We start from the raw sequence: 19,676 nt of genomic DNA, 5'->3' as shown, positions 1-19,676 counted from the left end.
TTCGCACTCAATTCGTGAATGCCTCTTAAGTCCAAGGGGGTGTTCAGTATTGCCAGAAATATTTACTGTTTTCCCAGCAGAAATTGAAAGATATTTAAAAGGATTTTTTTTTTAATTGTTGGCCAAACTGGAAGCTGATACTCAGAACCTGATAGGATTTTTTTTTTTTTTTTTTTTTTTTTTTTTTTTTTTTAAGGTCTTCTCCCCTAAGCTAAAATAAAACTAACTCTTACCTTCTTATCTGGGCCATCTCCTTGAAATGCAAACTTCAGGGAGGTAATTCTCTACAGAAAAAAAAAAAAAAGAAAGAAAGAAAAGAAAGAAAGAGAAAGAGGCTTTAAAATACAAACTGCTATAGAAGCTCCCTTGTCCAAAATCTAGCCCACAGCTTCCATAAGATTTCTTGTTAAGGACAAGTGTGTGTTCTCCAATCCTTGGATGAAATGTTCAATATACTTATGGAAGAATGTTAGTATTGTTATTCAGATCTTCTGGGTTGTTACTAATTTGTTCACATGCTTTATCAAATATCAAGAAAAGTGTATTCAAATAATCCTTATCATGGGGGTGCCTGGGTGGCAGTGGGTTGAGCTTCCAACTTAGTCTCAGGTTATGATTTTGTGGTTTGTGAGTTCGAGCTCCATGTCAGGCTCTGTGCTGATAGCTCAGAGCCTGGAACCTGCTTCAGATTCTGTCTCTTTCTCTTTCTACCCCTCTTTGTCTCTCTCTCTCTCTCAAAAATAAATAAACATTAAAAAATATTTTTAATAAAAAATAAAATCATCCTTATCACGGTGAATTATCAATTTCTTTTTATAGTTCTGTTATTTTTTGCAATATATATTTAAAATTTATGGTACTGGATGTAATCACATTTAGAATTGTATTATCCTGCTGAACTGATGACTTTATTTGTTTTTTTTTTTGGTAAATTGAAGTCTGTTTTATCTGATTACAGTATTTCTGTACCAGTTGTCTTTTGGTTAATATTTGACATATGTTTATCCATCATTTTGCTTTCAACCATCCTATGTTCTTATATTTTAGATTTGTTTCCTAAATAGAAGAGAGCTGAATTTTGTCTATTTATTGCATTACAATCTTTGTTCTGTAACTGGAGAATTAAGTCCAATTATATTTATTGTAATTGATATATTTAGATTTATTTCTACCATGTTAATTTTGTACCGTATATCTTTTCTAATGTTTCCTTTTTCTCTTTCCTTATTTTCCTTTAGATTTCCTTTTATTAATTCTAGTTTTTTTACCTCTCTGCAACATTTGACCTCATGCACTCAATTTCTCCTCATTGAATACTTACACTAGTAATTTTTACATGTATAATTAATTTAATAAAGTCTAAAATCATTATCATTATCTTCCTTTCCGACAACATAAATAAGCACTGTTAGAGTGCTTTGGCTCTAATCAAACTATCAAGTTATACACCGTTATTGTCTAATATTTTAGTCGATCTTTTTTATCCCCAGACTTTTCTTTAAATTCAAATTCCAGTTAGTTAGCATACAGTGTAATATTAGTTTCAGGTGTACAATTTAGTGATTCAGCATGTCCATACAACATCTGGTGCTCATCACAAGTGTACTCCTTAATCCCCATCACCTATTTCATCCATCCCTCCACCCCCCCTCCTCTCTGGTAACCATCAGTTTGTTATCTACAGTTAAGAGTCTGTTTCTTGGTTTGCTTCTCTCTTTGTTTTCCCTATGCTCCTTTGTTTTGTTGCTTAATTCCACATATGAGTGAAATCATATGGTATTTGTCTTTTTTGACTGACTTATTTCACTTAGCATACTCTCTAGATCCATCCATGTTGTTACAAATGGCAAGATGTCATTCCTTTTTATCACTGAGTTAATATTCCAGCCAATGGACATTTGGGCTTTTTCCATAGTTTGTCTATTGTAGATAATGCTGCTATAAACTTTGGGATGCATGGGGGTGCCTGGGTGGCTCAGTTGGTTGAGTGTCCAACTTTGGCTCAGGTCATGATCTCACAGTTTGTGAGTTCAAGCCCTGCATCAGGCTCTGTGCTGACAGCTCAGAGCCTGGAGCCTGCTTCGGATTCTGTGTCTCCCTCTCTCTTTGCCCCTCCCCCATTCACACTCTGTCTCTCTCTCCTTCACAAATAAATAAACATTAAAAAAAATTTTAAAAAAATCACTGGGATGCATGTATCCCTTTGAATTAGTATTTTTGTAGTTTTTGGGTAAATACCTAGTAGTGCAATTGCTGGATTATAGAGTAGTTCTACTTTTAGCTTTAAAAAAAAAAAAAACTTATTTATCTATTTTGAGACAGGGAGGGGCAAAGAGAGAGAGAGAGAGAGAGAGAGAGAGAGAGAGAGAGAGAGAATCCTAAGCAGGCTCCACACTGTCAGGACAGAGCTCAATGTAGGGCTCGATCCCATGAACTGAGAGATCATGACCTGAGCGGAGATCAAGAGTAGGACGCTTAACCGACTGAGCCACCCAGGTGCCCCTATTTTTAACTTTTTGAGTAAACTCCATACTACTTTCCAGAGTAGCTGCACCAGTTTGCACTCCCACCAACAGTGCATAAGTGTTCCCTTTTCTCCACATCCTTGCCAACACCTGTCATTTCTTGTGTTGCTGATTTTAGCCATTCTGATAGGTGTGAGATGATATCCCATTGTAGTTTTGATTTGCATTTTCCTGATGATGAGTGATGCCGAACACCTTTTCATGTGTCTATTGGCCATCTGTATACCCAAACATTTTTTTAAGTCAATGTTTACTTAGATTTTCTTACATTGTTACTATATTCTTTGCTTATCACTCCTTTAAATAACTTATCTATCTAGTATTGATGCAGGCAGGCTGAGTCCAAGAACCCAGTCAAGAGAGTCCTTGGCTTCACGCAGGACACAAATCAAATGCAAGCTGGAGAAAATGAAAACAGAGTTTATTGAATAGGGCGAGTGACAGAGAATAGTAGACAGAATAACTGGGCGACCCCCAAAGAAAAGGAGAATGAGTCTCATCATTGCTTGGGGCTTGGGGTTTATCTTGGACAAGGGTGTAGGGGATGTATATCTTCAGGAATCTATGGTTGGGTCCAATCAGAGGTGAGTGTCAGGTGAACAATAGGTGTTATTCCATGAATTACTGAAGGTAGGGGTATTGATGCCAATATCAGCTGAGGTTTGTTTGAAGCTAATGTTCTGGAACATATTTGGGATCTGGTTCTTCTTAGGCGTTATCAGGTGTTTGAGGCCTAGGACAAAATTCAGAGAACAATTAACTTTCTTTTTCCCCCTTGAAGTGGGAACATAGCTTCTTTGGCTTATTCAGAGGTAAATATGGAATATGAATAAATGGAGCCTAGCAAAAAAAAACAGTAAAGATGGAGCCTTTCTAAAATGGTAAGCGAGGAGGGGCGCCTGGGTGGCGCAGTCGGTTAAGCGTCCGACTTCAGCCAGGTCACGATCTCGCGGTCCGTGAGTTCGAGCCCCGCGTCGGGCTCTGGGCTGATGGCTCGGAGCCTGGAGCCTGTTTCCGATTCTGTGTCTCCCTCTCTCTCTGCCCCTCCCCCGTTCATGCTCTGTCTCTCTCTCTGTCCCAAAAATAAATAAAAAATAAATAAATAAATAAAATAAAATTAAAAAAAAAAAAAGAAAAAAAAAAAAAATAAAATGGTAAGCGAGGAATCATGGGAATCTACTCCTGAAATCAAGAACATACTATATACACTGTATGTTAGCTAACTTGACAATAAAAATTGTATTTAAAAAAATAATAAAATAAAAATTTGAAAATAAATAAATAAATAAATAAAATGGAGTCCTTTCAGCTTTCCTACTTCAGTATCATTTTGTTTTATACATGTATTCTCAGTAAGTTCCTTTAGTGAGAGCTAAGTGATAATAATTCTTTCAATTTTTGTTTGGTATAGTCTAGCTGGAACCACTTTACTACAAACTTTTAACTTGGGAATTTTCAGGCCACAGAATTCGTTTACATCCTAGCTAGCCCTACTGTCCATCTGATAATGATTCACCAGTAGCTTTTTGGTGTAAATTTACCTGCCAGAGTCAAGGCTGAAAAAAGCAAACATATTTAGGTTTGGGGTAGGGAGGGAAGGGGGGGAATGTGAATGGGGTTTGAGTTTTGTTTTTTTCTTTTTCTAGTTCACCTTTGCACTGCAGATGTTTCTTTTCAGTGGCCTCAGTTTTAGGTAGAAATCTCTGACTTGACTTTTCCCCTTGCTGTCTAAGAAGTCCCTGGCACTTACAAGTCCTGTTACAAATGCAACCGTAGGTTTGGTGAGGCTGCAGACGGGTAGCCACCCCAGGACAGCACCATCTTTAACACTTAGAAGACTTTCTGAATTCATGACTTTAATCTTGGCGTTTCCTTCACTTTCTTGCTGGCTCAGTGGTGCATTTAAAGGGCCTTTAAAAAATACTGTATCAAGCGTTTGTAAGTGTTGTGTACAGGGACAGCTTTTAAGGATCTACTCTGTAACTTGTCGGAACCAATGCATCATTCCACTGTTAATAACTTATGCATGGTAGCCAGGAGGACTACTTTCTGGTCCATCTCTATAACCCACTAAATTGCATGACCTTGTACAACCTCTATAAGTCTCAGGTTTTCTGAGTTTCCTAACCTGGGGACTCTTTCTTTATTAGATCCTTTAAAGGAGAAATCTTTTTAAACTTGTTTAACCTCCTTCTAGGAAGAGATTTAGCATTCCTGATGAAACCCTTAAATTTTGGTAAACTTTAATGAGATTAAGACTTGTGGGAAACACACCTTCTTGACTATCAGCTGAAAGACAGTCTAAAAACAACTTTAACTATACCTTTTTTCTTTTTCTGTATATTCTCTTTTCATTTTTCTTCCCCTCTAAAATACCCCTACCACTAAGAGTGGATCTTTGAATTGGCTTCCTGCAATGTTTTCCTCTTGCAACAAGACAGAACTAAAGCTATGATATATGCTTATCACTGAATAGTCCGAAAAGTTCTCATTAACAAATCTTTAATTTTTAAAAGAATTTAAATGAATTACCTTTATTTTTAACTTCCAGCTATAAGTTTAGAGGCACTATACACAAACCAGATTGTCTTATTTTCTACTGGTAATTAGATATTCCTGAACTGCGAGGGTATTCTATTACCTTCCAAAAAGAACCTTTTTCTGTTTAAAATTTTTGTGCAAATTGGAAAACAAAATGTAGCTTGAAAAGTTTCAATGGAAATGTTAAGATCAGGCATGAATTTAAGTTGCATTTTCTGTTGGTATGCAAATTTGGGGATTATTCTGGCCAGGCACACCCCCCCCCCCAATATTCATTATTATGTTAATCAGAAGAAACATATTACATTTTTAATACATGGGGCTCCCTGTGAAGAAACTGAGGCCTGGCTACATGGGGGGAAAAAAAAAAAAAAGACTTTTCTAACTGCTTGTAGTTCATTGTTGATTATGTAAGGTTGAAATAACATTTTGGTAATTTAGCTGAAAAGTAATAAAAATTAAGCACTAGAGTGTTAGAAGAACAAGATTTCTCACACAATGAATTTTAGTAAATCATGTACCTATGCTTCAGTCCTTTCTGTAAAATGAGGAGAACTGTAACTCAGCATTTGAATCAAAAATGAACTAGACTCAGGGGCTCCTGGCTGGCTCAGTTGGTAGAACTGATCTTGGGGTTTGTAAGTTCAATCCCCAATCCCCACATTGGGTGCAGAGATTACTTAAAAATCAGATCCTAAAAAAAATGAACTGGGTTCATATTCCAGTTGAAACAGTTCCCAGTAGTTTTAACTTGGCCAAGCTCCTTATGCTCATTTATGGGGCAATTACATCCATATTTTAGGGTTGTCATGAGGATTAAGTGGTGTGTAACACGTGAACCAGACAAGAGTAAAGCATAGAGATATGGAGAGAATTCTTTTGAAGCCTATATATTAGATTGATGTATATTAATCTAGTTATTTAATAATTATTTTAACTTCTTAAAAAATGTCTCTACATTGTATCCCACTTACTATTTCACTAGCAAGTATTACTATTTCTCCTTGCCTTTCAGGTCTACCACGTAAAGAATGTAAAATCTGTCAGTTACTTGATGTCAAAAACAGGTAATTGCGAGTTCAGGAAAAGTCACCTGTATTTCAGTATGACTTCCTCAGGGTGTGTGTGTGTGTCTGTGTTTGCAATGAGACATGATTTGAAAAAGGAAAAGGACACTGTTGAAGCTATGGCATTGAATAATTGAACTAAAAATCATGTAAGCAAAACAAAACCCCAAAACCCCCAAACCACACCAATATGGGAGGTCTAGTTCTTCTAAGCTCCTTGACACTTAGAGCTGCTGTAGGTAGGTAGCTTTTATAAAGAAATCGCCTTTGTGCAAAAAGTATTTTTTTTAAACTTCCTTGAGGGGGGGAATCGCATGTCTTACATGAGAATGCTGTGCTGCTACCTGGCTCCATGAAAACGAGAAGGGTCCAGACACATTATAGCCAATTTTAGAAGGCAGAGCAGACACACCTTCGCTTATTTTTCTGTGACTCTCTCGCTCCCGGTCCCCAAGCCTTTGGATATACACATCACTAGATTCCCAAGAGTCAGGAGGTGGGAGTGGGGAGTTTCAATACAGAATATAGCTCTTGATATCATTTTGGTCTGACCAAGAAAGGAAGAGAAGAAAGAGGAGAGAGGAGGAGAAAGACGGGAAGAAGGAAAAGGGAGAGGGGTCAAGAAAGAAAGGAAAGAAAAAAGGGAAGGGACAGAACAAAACAAATAGGAAAGGAAGGAAGCTGGGATGGAGGGAGGAGAAGGAGAGCGAAAGAAGAATGTGAGAAGAGAATCATTTTGGTCTCAGGTTGACCAGGGAGAGCAACAGAACCTTCATCAGCACTACACATTCTCGAAGAGGCGATGCATTGTTTTCTTGAAAGCCCCGACGCTAAGCAATTCCAAGAATGTTTGGCAAAGCCCTTTTGGGAAGGGTGAGGTGGGGGGGCTTTCTCGCACGCACGCACACCCGGCCCCCACACACGATGTGACAGGGTTCGGGAGACCTAGCGGAAACCTTCAGGTCACCCAGGGAACTGCTCCTCTCGCTCGTCCTGCGGCGGGGGGGACGGGGGGGGGGGGGTGAGAGCGCCGAGACGCGCGGGGCGCGGAGATGTGCAAGTGGCGAAGCTTGACCGCGCGCAGGCGGGAGCAGCCGCCCAACTCCCGGCGCGGGATCCGCTGAGAGGCCACGGTGAGTCCCTCCGGGTGCGGGTCCGAGGGATGCCCGGTTCCCCCTCGCTCCTCCGGCCCGGGCCGCCGCGGGGCCGGAACCTCCCCCGAGTCCGGCCTCGCTCGGCGCAGCCGCCGCCCGCCGCCCGGAGCCCGCGCCGCTCGGGGCGCGCTGGGGCGGACGCACGGACCGACCGGCGCTCGGCGGGGCTCCCCACGCCCGGCCCCGCGCGCTCATTGGTCGGGATGTGTCTGCTCAGCAGCCTCCAACTTCTCCCGAATCCCACTGGTGAGTCCTGGGAGAGCGAGCCCGCACCTGGGAGCTGGGGAGAAGGGTCCGAAGGGCGCGAGAGCACGGGTGGTGGGAGCCGGTGGGACGGGCACGGGGCGGGCACAGCCGACCGAGGGCAGCGGCCGCCCGGGAGGCGCACGGAGCAGGGGCAGCGGCTCGGCTCCGGCGCAATCGAGCGCCCGGGACCCCGCGGCCGTGGGCTAGGGAGGCGTGCCCTGGGAAGGTGCCGCATCTGGGACTCGAAGAGTGAGGGAAGGGGCGAAGAGGGTGACCTGGAGGAGGGGTCTGCGAGTGATGTGGGGTCGAGTCTTCGGGTTCATTTCCACAGCTCCCTGCAGCCTCTGCCTTGGGGAGTTATGTTTGGTTGCCGGGATCAGCGCTACCAAATTGCAGGGGGTCTGATCTGGGGGCTGGGAATTTGCCATTCCGCTGTACAGACACGGATTTTTTTTTTTTTTTTAAGCAAGGTTTGTTTTCATTTTGGTTTCTATCGGATTTTCTCATTTGTAACTCACTTTTCTGTTTTTACTTTTCCTAACCTGAAGATCCTTTCATTACCCTAGCTCTTCGTCTTGCCTTAACCTTAGCTTGCTATTATATAATTTATGCTGATAGCGTGCTTAAATCACAGAGGGTTGGTTGGCGGGAGCAGGGGGGAGTTCCTGGGTAGGTGAAAGTTTTCTTACCTCATTGGCCTCAGTGTATTTGTATTATTCGAAAATAAGGGTAATTGCAACCAAACGTTCCTCTTTAGCCACTTGATTGAGTCTGTTCCTCCCCCATAGGTGATGCAAATGGTAATTTTATTAAATTGGAAAGTAGTACCTGACGTGCAGTGTCAGCATTGGGGAGCTGCCAATCGGCAGGCCGGCTTTGGAGGCTTGCAGAGTCTTCACTCTTGCATTATTTCTGGGCCCCAGCACTTACAAAAATTTGTCCGGTACTTTCTTGAACTCGCTGCTGTGACTTCTGTTGAATAGCTGCACAGCATATGGGAGTGATGTGGTTGTTACTTTGTGTCCAGACCCCGGGAACACCTATACAGTAATGTCCTGGGAAAAAAGGAGATGGTTTCTCTCTTGACCTGTCTCTTCAGCCTTCGCAGCTACAGCCTAAATATGCAACCTGTCTCTCCTGCTTCCTGTGCCTCAGTTTCCATAACACAAGATTGTTTTAATAGTGTACCCTCAGGGACTTGCAGAAATGCTAATGTGGGAAAGTGCTGTGAAGATGAAAATCGCTTTGGTTTATAGACTTCCCTTTAACAAAGCAGTTATCCTGTAGGTTGATTTGACTCTATTCTCAACTGGTGTAAGAATTGCTGCTTTATATTGCTTTGGAATGCTGTTTCTACTTAAGCAAAATAATCATTCTTTTGGTAATGTTATTTAGCTGAAGTTGGCAGATTTCTTGTTGGGTTAGATCTCCTAATTCTCTGTTCTCTCCTCTGGAAGTGTCTCCTTTTTGGTTGAAACTTTCTGACCGTATCTCCAATTGAGATGTACTATTTTAAACATGTAGGTATTTTGGGGTGGGGGGCATATCCTGCTTTATATGGAACTATAAGTATCAACTTTATAATTTTTTTTGTATCCTTTTGCCCTCTTCCCTCCCTTCTCTAAAATGGGGTTGGGTGTAGTTGACTTGAATATTCCGTATCTAGGGGGTTGGTGATTCATCTTGGTGTTCAAGATTCTGGCTCCTGTTTTCTTATAGGAACATAGTGAATCCACCAGAAGTGTCTGGAAATGAATGGCAAAGTTAACCAGGAAGTTAAACTTGTATCATTTCTCCTTTTGCTCAGTGCTGTTCAAAATTGCTACTTAGGAGCAAAAGACAAAAAAAAAAAAAAAAAAAAAAAAAAAAAAAAATCAGCGTGTTTACAAGAGGGGCAGATGGAGGGTTTGCAGGTGATTCAAAGATGATATTCTTTTGATGCAGGTAAAAGGGCTAACAGCTGTAGTCACTGCCTTTATTTCCCTGTAACAATTTCTGCAGTCTTAGGTGCAGAACCATTAAAAGCCCAGCTGCCTCTGTACCCCAGTCTCAAGGGTAAGGAGAAGAAGTGAGGGAAAAGTAACCTAGACCGGAGAAAGACATGCCTGCCTACCAGTTTTCTGAAGTTGGAAGCCTGGTGGAGCCAAAGAGCACCTTTAATTTAACCCTGTGGCTACCCTGGTTCCTGGCCCTAAGTTTTACTACAGAAACTGATTGTTGTTTCTCAGAGAGAACTAAAATGAGAAGTGGATCAGGGTGCCTGGGTGGCTCAGTTGGTTGGGCGACCGACTTCGGCTCAGGTCATGATCTCACAGTTTGTGGGTTCGAGCCCCATGTTGGGCTCTGTGCTGACAGCTCAGTGCCTGGAGCTTATTTCAGATTTTGTGTCTCCCCCTCTCTCTGCTCCTCCCCTGCTCATGCTCCCTGTCTCTCGGTCTCTCAATAATAAATAAATGTTAAAAAAAATTTTTTTTAATGAGAAGTGGATCGTATTATTTCAGGGCAACTTGGCTAGATTGTCTTCTGAAATATTAGAGCAGGAAGACAAATGCTCATGAAAGGCAAATGTGATTAATATTCAGATGCTGTTTACGCCACTCTTGAATTCTTCTGGGGAAACTGGGAAAATTATTCTTTTTATTGTTTACCTCTCTGAATGGTGTCCAAGTATTAAATTTGGTCCCATCTTTTCTTTCCCCAATCACCATCCGTATTAAAACTCCAAGGGCCACGATCAATGCAATTCCATATCATAACCCCAGAGTCTGTGAGACTAAGCCAACATGAGTTACATAACCATTAAGTAAGACATTTTAACATTCAGGTACATTACATCCCACTTTTATTGAGCAGACACAGTTTTCATGGTCTAATAAAATATTTTTATTTGATAGTCTGTCCTTGGTTATAGCCTCCTGTAATCAAGAGGACAGCGTGCTTAAGACTTTGTATCCAGAACTCTAAAGTCCAGCTGTGGTTCACTTATTAATAACTCACTGGGGAGATTAAATTCCTAGCTATCAGTGGGATCTCCCAGTCCACACTTCAAATGTAGAATCCATTTTCTACTTTATCCTGTGCCTCAGTTTCCACAAAACATACCATCAGGCAAATTGTGGGTGTTCCACAAAGATCTTTAAGAGTATTTCTGAGGAGTCACTTCATCTAGGAACTAAGTTATATGCTTAATTTGTATAAAGTTATAAACAGCTAATCTGTTAGTTTATGATGCCCTTTTCTACAGTCATGCAGAAAAATTGAAGTTGGAGCTTTGGTGGATGGTCAATAAAGAACCACGAGGGCTCTAAAAGAAACTTAATGAAATTTAATATTTAGGCTTTCATCCCCTTAACTTCCCTCCCCCTTCCAAAAACTTCTGCAATAAGATCTAAAATAGCTTTTATTGTGTGATGATATGATATATTTTTATTTCAAACAGTGACCAAATGTGTTCTCTGTAAAGAACATTTACTAGTTTTGTAGTGGGGAAAGTTCCCTGAGTTTTATGTGCCTCGGTTTCCTAAAGTATAGAATTGGAATATTAATACCCACCTTACAAAGATTAAAATAATCCGCACAGGTAAAGCACTAAGAACTAGTGACTGACACACAGGAAGCACTCAATAAATGTCAGCTATTATTAGAAGTATTAATATTAATTTAAATATAAGTTAAGTAAGTATCTTAACAATTGTTACCCTGACCTGCAAGGAGAGTTTTTTAATGCATATATTTTTTTCTTCTTCAGTCGCACGAAGAAACAGTGATTAACAGCTATCTCTGGGTGTAAACCACTGACTTTTGGTTCACTGAGTGACCATCAGAATGTTGTCTAACCAGTTAATAGATACCCACATCAGCAGTAGCTGTAATTTTGAGCTTGTAAAAATAAAAGTTGTTTTTAAGACTAAAAATAAGGGGTGCCTGGGTGGCTCAGTCGGTTAAGCGTCCGACTGCGGTTCAGGTCATGATCTTGCAGTTCGTGAGTTTGAGCCCCGCGTCAGGCTCTGAGCTGTGCTGACAGCCTGCTTCAGATTCCGTGTCTCCCTCTCTCTCTGCCCCTCCCCTGCTCATGCTCTGTCCCTGTCTGTCTCAAAAATAAATAAAACATTAAAAAAAAGACTAAAAATAAGCTATCACAAGTGTTTGTTCCTTTTTGTTTTTATCTGTATTCATGTTTCAAATTACTGCTTAGTCAAAACCTCAAAGTATTAGTCATTGATTTCCATGCTTATGAAGGAAACCATTGGAGCAAGATATAAAATTCACCTTTGACGTTGTCCAAAGTTCAGAAGGGTGAGTTTAAAACTTTGCTTTATGATGGTACAGCAATTATTTGCTTATGAACTGCCATAGGAATCTTATGTGAGTATTTAGCTAAGTCTTCTTGTCTAATTTTGTTTGGATCTTTACTGTTATTTAAAAAAAAAAATTGTGACTGATCATGTCAAATTCATTGGCTCTATACTCTGTTTTCAGAATCAAAATTCTGACTTTCAACAACAGCAGAACTTGATTTCTTACCTAAAATGAATTAGTCATTTACTTTTATCTAGCCACATTAGCATTTGGAAAGTTGTACATTCATTTTCTCTTCTTTTTATCTATATATTAGTTTGTTGTTGGTAGTATTTAAAGACTTAACAAAAATTTTTTTTCCAGATTTTAGGTGATGGGCAAATCAGAAAGTCAGATGGATATAACTGATATCAACACTCCAAGGCCAAAGAAACAACGATGGACCTCACTGGAGATCAGTCTCTCCGTCCTTGTCCTGCTCCTTACCATCATCGCTGTGACGATGATCGCACTCTATGCAACCTATGATGGTGAGTGACTCCCACACCTGTGCACACAAAAATGCACAAGAGAGTGAAATCTTCATCTTACGCCTTTTTTGTCTACCAAGCGAATGTGTTATGAAGAGAGATACTTAAGGATGGTGGTATAAAGATTTCGTCATAAAATGTAACATCAATATGTCGAAACAGTTAACTCTGACTAAAGTACAATGTCTTTTATGTTTGAGCTAAGTTATTAATTGCCAAGTATATTTAGTGCACTCATGCTTATTTTATAAGGATTCTAGTGTATAATTTTATTTGATTAAAGTATACACCATTTTGTGGCTAGCTTCAATTAGTGAAATTTGTTGTGTCATTGAAATTCTAAAGGGCTTCACAGGAATCTAAGAGGTCTAATTTGAGTTTTAGCAGTTTTCACAATAAGGATTAGAAAAGATTGGTTCCTTAATAGGGGGAAAAAAAAGATTACCGTACTAAAACAACTGATTATTTCAATTTAGTAGATCTAGGGCTTAGTGAGTAGCAATGATACAATAAATTGGTTTTTTTCATAATAAAGTGTTTAAATTTAGGATTTACCTATTTTATTTCTCTATGTTCTTTCTAACCATTGGCAATGACATACAATACTCAGGTTTTAGTTCTTGCTTTAAGGAATTTATTATTTAATTGGCAGTTTTTAAAAGAACAGAATATAGGGAGAAATTACAAACCCGCATTGCAGATATTTATGCATATTCCCTTCTTTTTCTAGATGGCATTTGCAAGTCGTCAGACTGCATAAAATCAGGTAAGAAGATGGTTTTCAAATGGAATAGTTTTGCAAGTAACGTATTAACATTTAAAAATCAAATGCTAATAGACAAATATCTCTATATTTCCTTCGTGTATACTTTTATTTATTATAGATCATTTATTTATAGTCAAGGAAAATCCAAAAGTACTTAAGTACTAGATTGATTAGCTAGTTTATTCTAAAAAAGAATTTGCTCTTTCCAGCTCTGGAGTGTGTGGTAAGGGCGATAGAGGACTGTATCTCTAGCTTCCTGGAGTTTGCCAGGTAGTTGGAGAAAGACAACACACTGAAATGACGAGAGCATCATATCATCATGTTGACTTCTCGATGCAGGTGATCAGAGGGGCATGAACTAAGAAGGGAGTGTTGTGTGGTCCGTAAAGCCTGTTGGAGAAGAGAGATTTGGGAGGGGCCTTGATATGGGCTAAGGGTTAGAAGTAGAGGTATAGAAGAGGGAATTCCAAGTAAGGACAGAGAATAGGAATCAATCATGTTGTTGAGAAACAGTGAATATATAGGCTTGATAGATAGGGCCACGTGATGGAGAGCTTTGGAAATGTATGTGTTAGCTTTGATGTTGTAATGAAGGAGAAACGGATATTTTCCAGGACAGATCATTCAGTAAGGCAAAGCCGAAAGATGATTCTGGGAGTGCGGGGTTGGGTAGGTTCAGTGAAAAGTGATGAGCCAGAGAGGGTGGGCAGGTAGGGACTGCTGCTGTAATGGAGGGGTGCCTTGAGGAGCAGCTTAGAGTGGTATGAGAGAGCCCTGTGACCACATGAATGGAGAATTGGATGACTCAGTGTAACAGTATTGCTAAATGAAGAATATGAATGATCTGAAAATAATGCCAAGTTTTGGGGCACCTGGGTGGCTCAGTCAGGTAAGCGTCCGACTCTTGGTTTTGGCTTGGGTCATGATCTCACGGTTTGTAAGTTTGAGCCCCTCATCAGCTCTGCACTGATGGTACGGAGCCTACTTGGGATTCTCTCTCTCTCTGCCCCTCCCTTGCCCTGTAAATAAATAAATAAACTTTAAAAAAAGAAAAAAAGAAAATGATCTGATCCCAAGTTTTAAAATCTACGGGACTCAGGAAAATGGTAACCATGTGCACAGAAATAGAGAGGTTTGGAGGTAAATTTGTTTAAGGGAGTGATGTGATTAATATGGATTTGGACAGGTTGGGTCTAAGCCAGGGGTTATGCACAAGTGGGTATAGACGGCAAGAGGGTAGAGATGGAGTGTAGGAAGATCTCTCGTGTGGGTCATTTGGGATCTGTCCAGGAGCGATAGGTGAAGCCTTGTGGGGTATTTGGGTTCTTAAAAGGAGATGAGCTACAAGGGCTGAACTTAAGAGGACATCAAGAGTTAGAGTACAAGGAAAAGAAAAGTCAGAGAAGGGAACCGAGGGAGTGTGTGGAGTTATAAGCTGTCACATCAATTAAGAGAGTGGTGAAAAAGAGGAGAGCATTTGACAAGAAGAAGGTGGTAGCTGGGTGCAACAGCCTGGGATATGAACACTATTTACCTCCTATCTCCTTTGTCAGGAGATTCTAGACCTCTTTTCTAATGTTCACATGTCTTCTAAGAAATAACCTGTCCCAAATGATTTTGAACCATTTCCTATTAGATGGTTTTATCTGGGTTTTCGTTATGCATTGACCTTTGCAAAATAATGATGAGAAAATATCTTGGGATTTTAGGTGATAGTTTAATGTTCTGAATGTTTGCCCTTTGCTCTTCTGTATATTACTTTTTGATGTTTTTATTGCTGTAGTTGCTCTGGATCTCATGTGCACTGACAGGACACCTGAGATATGATGTGGGTGACTGGAGGGAGGCCTGATTGGGACATTAGCCACTGGTTGCTCAACATACTAACAGTCACTTGCCCACCCAAGGGCTTTCCAGAAACAAAAGAAGTTTCTTTATTCCCCAGAAAATGGCTGCACAGATCCCTTGGCTGGGAGATGTCCAGGGGCACTGTGCCAGAGTTGGTATGTGCCCAAGTTGTCAAAGTTATCATTTGCTCATCCCCCACTTTTCTTTTATTATATGCTCATTCTTATCTTGTTTTGAGAAACTCCCACTTATGTATTGACCTCTAATTGTCTCCAAGTTTCTCTGTCCTTAATACACTTGACATGTCTTCTAAGTCTCTTAATCTCTAGGTTCTCTTTCACACTTAGTCTCTCATTCTCTTTCTCTTTAATTTTAATTTAATACAAAGAAATGGAATTAAAAAAAATGTTTTAATGTTCGTTTTTGAGAGACAGATAGACTCGAGTGGGAGAGGGGCAGAGAGAGGGAGACACAGAATCCAAAGCAGGCTCCAGGCTCTGAGCTGTCAGCATAGAGCCTGACATGGGGCTCAAACCCATGAACCGCAAGATCATGACCTGAGCTGAAGTCAGATGCTTAACTGGCTGAGCTACCTGGGTACCGTGAAGAAATGGAATTTTTTAACGAGGCAGACATAGAGAGGCTGGGCAGGCTCATCTAGTGGTACCTACCCCAATTAGCAATGTGATATCTGGAATTTGGAATCTTAGGTGTGATTTACTGCTTAGGGATTGGACTTTGGCTTTTTTTTTCTTAAAGTGGTGTTTGGGAAATCTCAATTCATTAAGACATATTTAACATGTATCCTTTCATTGTAGCTTAGAAATCATACCAAATGTAAAACACCTTATAGAATTGTACCTTGGCAGGGAAATATATACAATGGAAATAGTGTCAGTGGTAAACAAAGTTGCTGAATAACTGTGATCTTCTTTATTTGGCTGTGTTTGTTTACAAGCTGTTAAAATACTTTCATATTGCTAGTTACTGTTCTTCCTGGGGGGAAAAATGAAGATGAAACTCACCCTTATGGGTACAGTATTCACACTCGTGCCCACTTACACACCCACAGTTCCCTGCTTGTTAGTCAACCTTTTCTGCCATAAAAGATACAACTACTGTTTTTAGCAGCTCAAATTGGGGCGCCTGGGTGGCTCAGTTGGTTAAGCATCTGACTCTTGATTTCGGCTCACGGTTTCGTGAGCTGGAGCCCCATGTGGGTTCTGTGCTGACAGCACGGAGCCTGCTTGAGTTCTCTCTCTTTCTCTACCCCTCCCCCACATGCACTCTTTGTCTGTCTCAAAATAAATAAACTTAAAGTTGCTGCAAATTAACAAAATTCTAGGGGAATTCTTAGGCAGAAAAAAGTATTAAAGAAAAATGAATGAGCAGTGAATGGAAAGGAAAAGAAACATGGGGAAAAAAAGATGTTGAGAAGAATATAAGGTCTCCTACCAACAATTTCTAGATTGCTTTAAAAAGACTAGGAGAGGGGTGCCTGTGTGACTCAGTTGGTTAAACGTCCAACTTCAGTTCAGGTCATGATCTCACGGTTCATGGGTTTGAGCCCCGTGTCAGGCTTTGTTCTGACAGCTCAGAGCGTGTAGCCTGCTTTAGATTCTGTGTGTGTCTCTCTCTCTGCTCCTCCCCCACTCACACTCTGTGTCTCTCTCTCTCTCTCAAAAATAAATAAACATTGAAAAAATTTTTAAAAAAATGACTGGGAGAGGGGCTCCTGGGTGGCTCAGTCGGTTAAATGTCTGACTCTTGATTTTGGCTTAGATCATGATCTCATGGTTCATGACCTTGAGTCCAGCGTCGGGATCTGTGTTGATAACATGGAGCCTTCTTGGGATTCTCTCTCTCTCCCTCTCTCTCTCTGCCCCTCCCCCTGCTTGAAATCTCTCTTTCTCTCAAAATAAATAAATAAGCATTAAAATAGATACATACAAAGACTGGGAGAATTCATCCCTGAGCACAGAGATTGATAAGAATTGGAAAAGTAGGTATTGAGAGCCAAGGTGCTTACTTTAAGTAAAAGTTGGTTCTAACTTATGTCTTTCTCTTGATAGATGAGGATGTCATAGCAAGTGTACTTCTCTGATCCTTTCAAGTCAAGGGATAGATATCAGGTCATACGAAGGCAAAAATGTAGATCATCTTGAAATCTGTTTGGTGTTAGGTACTTTAAATCTGAGAATCTATGAGTTTTAATATTTATAACATACATAAATTATGTTTATAATACATACTTAAAGATAATTTACATGTATATGAAATGCACCAGTATGAAAGATTATACCAACCTAAAATAAAAGAAACACTACTTAACAAATAACAAGTTAAGGTAGTGTTCAAAACCCTACTATTAAAGCATGAGTAATGTTATTCATCTCTTATTTACTATATAAGATTGTCAAAACATGGAGTTATAGAGCTTGCTTGTGATTTCTCAAACTTCTCCATATACATCTAAGTCCTGAAACTGGTTTCCATTGTATTGTAACCTTACTAGCTCTGAAGATTTCAAGGAATCACATGCTTTAAATCAGGGTTTCTCAGCTTCATCACTGTTGCCATTTTGGCCTGGATAATTCTTTGTCGGGGTGAGGAGGCCGTCCTGTGCATTAGAAGATGTTTAGCAACATCCCTGACCTCTTACCCACTAGATGTCTAGTACCATTCCCTTCCCAACTTGTGACAAACAAAAAATGTCTCCAGATACTGCCATTGTCCCCTTGGGACATCAGAGCCACCTCCAAGTAGGTACCACTGGCTTGAATGATCTCAAGAGATCATCCAGTGCTTTTCCCATTGTGGTAGGTAGAATAATCCCTCTCTAAAGATATCCACTTCCTATCCCTGGATCCTGCGAATATATTACCTTATATGGTGGTGGGGGGGAAGGACTTTGCAAATTTAACTTAAGAATCTTGAAATGGGGAGATTATCCTGAATTATTTGGATGGATTTATGTAATCATAAGCATGCTTATAAGGGGAAGGGAGCAGAAGGGTAGAATCAGAGAAAGGGATATGACCAAAGCAGTGCAGAAAGCAGAGGTTGGAATGATACAGCCCCAAGCCAAGAAATGTGTGCTGCCTCGAGAAGCTGGGAGGGGAAAGGAATGGTTCTCTCTTACAGCATCCAGACAGAGTACAGTGCTGGCAACCCTTCTTGGGACTGTATGACAGGAAATTTGTGCTGCTTTAAGCCATTACGTTTGTGGTAATTTGTTATAGCAGTGAGAGGGAACTTCTAATACACCCTCCATCATTCCTTTATTTTCAGACTATTGGTAAGGAATTAAAATATGCACATACATACATGCACAAGCGTTTCCCACCAAGCTGCTGCTTTATTACTAAATGGAGGTGTGTGATATAGAGTATGGGGAAGGAATATTAAATAGATTTACAGGGGAGTATAATAATAGAATATAGGAGAATTAGAATAGAATAGAATAGAATAGAATAGAATAGAAAGAGACGATAATAAAATAAAGTAATAATAGTTAACACTGAAGAGTTATTTGTCTGACACTATTATAAGCAGTTTATATGTATCGATACGTTTGATTCTTACAATGACCCTGTGAGGTAGGTACCATTATATCTTATTTTTATAAATGAACAAACTTGGCCTGGGATGCCAGCCCAGGTAGCCTGATTCTGGAGCTCGTAATGGTGACCATTCCTCCGTGTTGCCTTGAAGGAGACTAGGAGTCTATCAAACTTTTAATACCCAATGTCTTTACATTGTATGAAAGCAGATTGCCTCCCCTCCTGCTAGAACCTAATGCTAAGAGGCATAAGATGACTCTCGGAGAGTTGAAATAATTAAATCCAGACTGAGAAGGAAGAGAACAAATATCTCTCCACTCCAGAAAACAGCTATTTTACTGAGAACAGTGAGCAGCTTCATCAGTGATTTTAGTACATCAAATACAACTGCAATTGAGTGGTCTTAAAGAAGCAAATATTAACAGTGTTGTCTTAGACTCTTTGGGGGATGGAGAAGCCAAGTTAAGATACATGAGCAATACAATGCACAAGAGAGAGAGAAAGACTGTCTGTACAATTGTGCAGGTTGTATACTGCATAATCATGGTAGCCTGAGAGACACCGAGAGACAGGTTCATGGAGCATCAAGCCTTAGATAAAATCTCTCAGAACTATTCATTTCCTTTCCTTTAAATCTCTACTCACCAAGCAAACTTTTTTTTTCCTACCAAGCAAACTTTTGATAAGTACTTAATTATTAATAGAAGGAAAGGAGGCATTCTGTTTACTTGAAAGATATATTCAGCATGATGAGATAATGTATTCATATTCAGAGTATGAACCTTCAAATTTCTGCTCATTTTTGTAAGGGTCAGATTCTGGTAATGCCCTAGGTGAAGTATCTTGGCACCAACTGGCCTTTTCCTGGCAGCAACAGGAAAAGGTCTCTCACTGTTGGCCACGGTCTCTCCTTTCTTGCCTGTTAACACCCCATGAAGCCTCCATGAAGAAAAATGGCACAACTAGATAAGTACAAGAAAGACTGCAGACTGACTCTTCAGGGCTACCGGGTGTGTAGCAACCTTTCGGAGTAGGAGATGAGGCTATTTTATTATGTAATTAAGTTTGAGAAAAATCCTTCGGGCTAGCAGGTATCTTAGTAGAAAGCTGGCTGAGACACACCTTTGTTCATGTAAA

The 19,676-nt window shown here is 40.1% G+C and overlaps 1 protein-coding gene across 6 annotated transcripts in view; it reads left to right on the top strand.

Annotated features, from left to right (window-relative positions):
* The window catches only part of MME (membrane metalloendopeptidase), a 108,222-nt gene that overhangs the window by 1,763 nt on the left and 86,783 nt on the right, over positions 1–19,676 (top strand). The window contains exons 1-3 of one of the 6 annotated variants that reach the window (XM_019440055.2): positions 7,135–7,266; positions 12,196–12,362; positions 13,093–13,128. In XM_019440055.2, the coding sequence (XP_019295600.1) occupies positions 12,206–12,362; positions 13,093–13,128 (193 nt within the window). In that variant the 5' untranslated portion in view covers positions 7,135–7,266; positions 12,196–12,205. The other 5 variants (XM_019440058.2, XM_019440060.2, XM_019440065.2 and 2 more) reach the window with 5 other exon arrangements.

This window comes from Panthera pardus, unplaced genomic scaffold (genome assembly GCF_024362965.1).
Source record: "Panthera pardus isolate Hobbes unplaced genomic scaffold, ASM2436296v1 HiC_scaffold_16, whole genome shotgun sequence".
NCBI lineage: Eukaryota > Metazoa > Chordata > Mammalia > Carnivora > Felidae > Panthera > Panthera pardus.
Note: the sequence above shows the minus strand (reverse complement) of the source record. Positions and strands in the feature narration are given on the sequence as shown.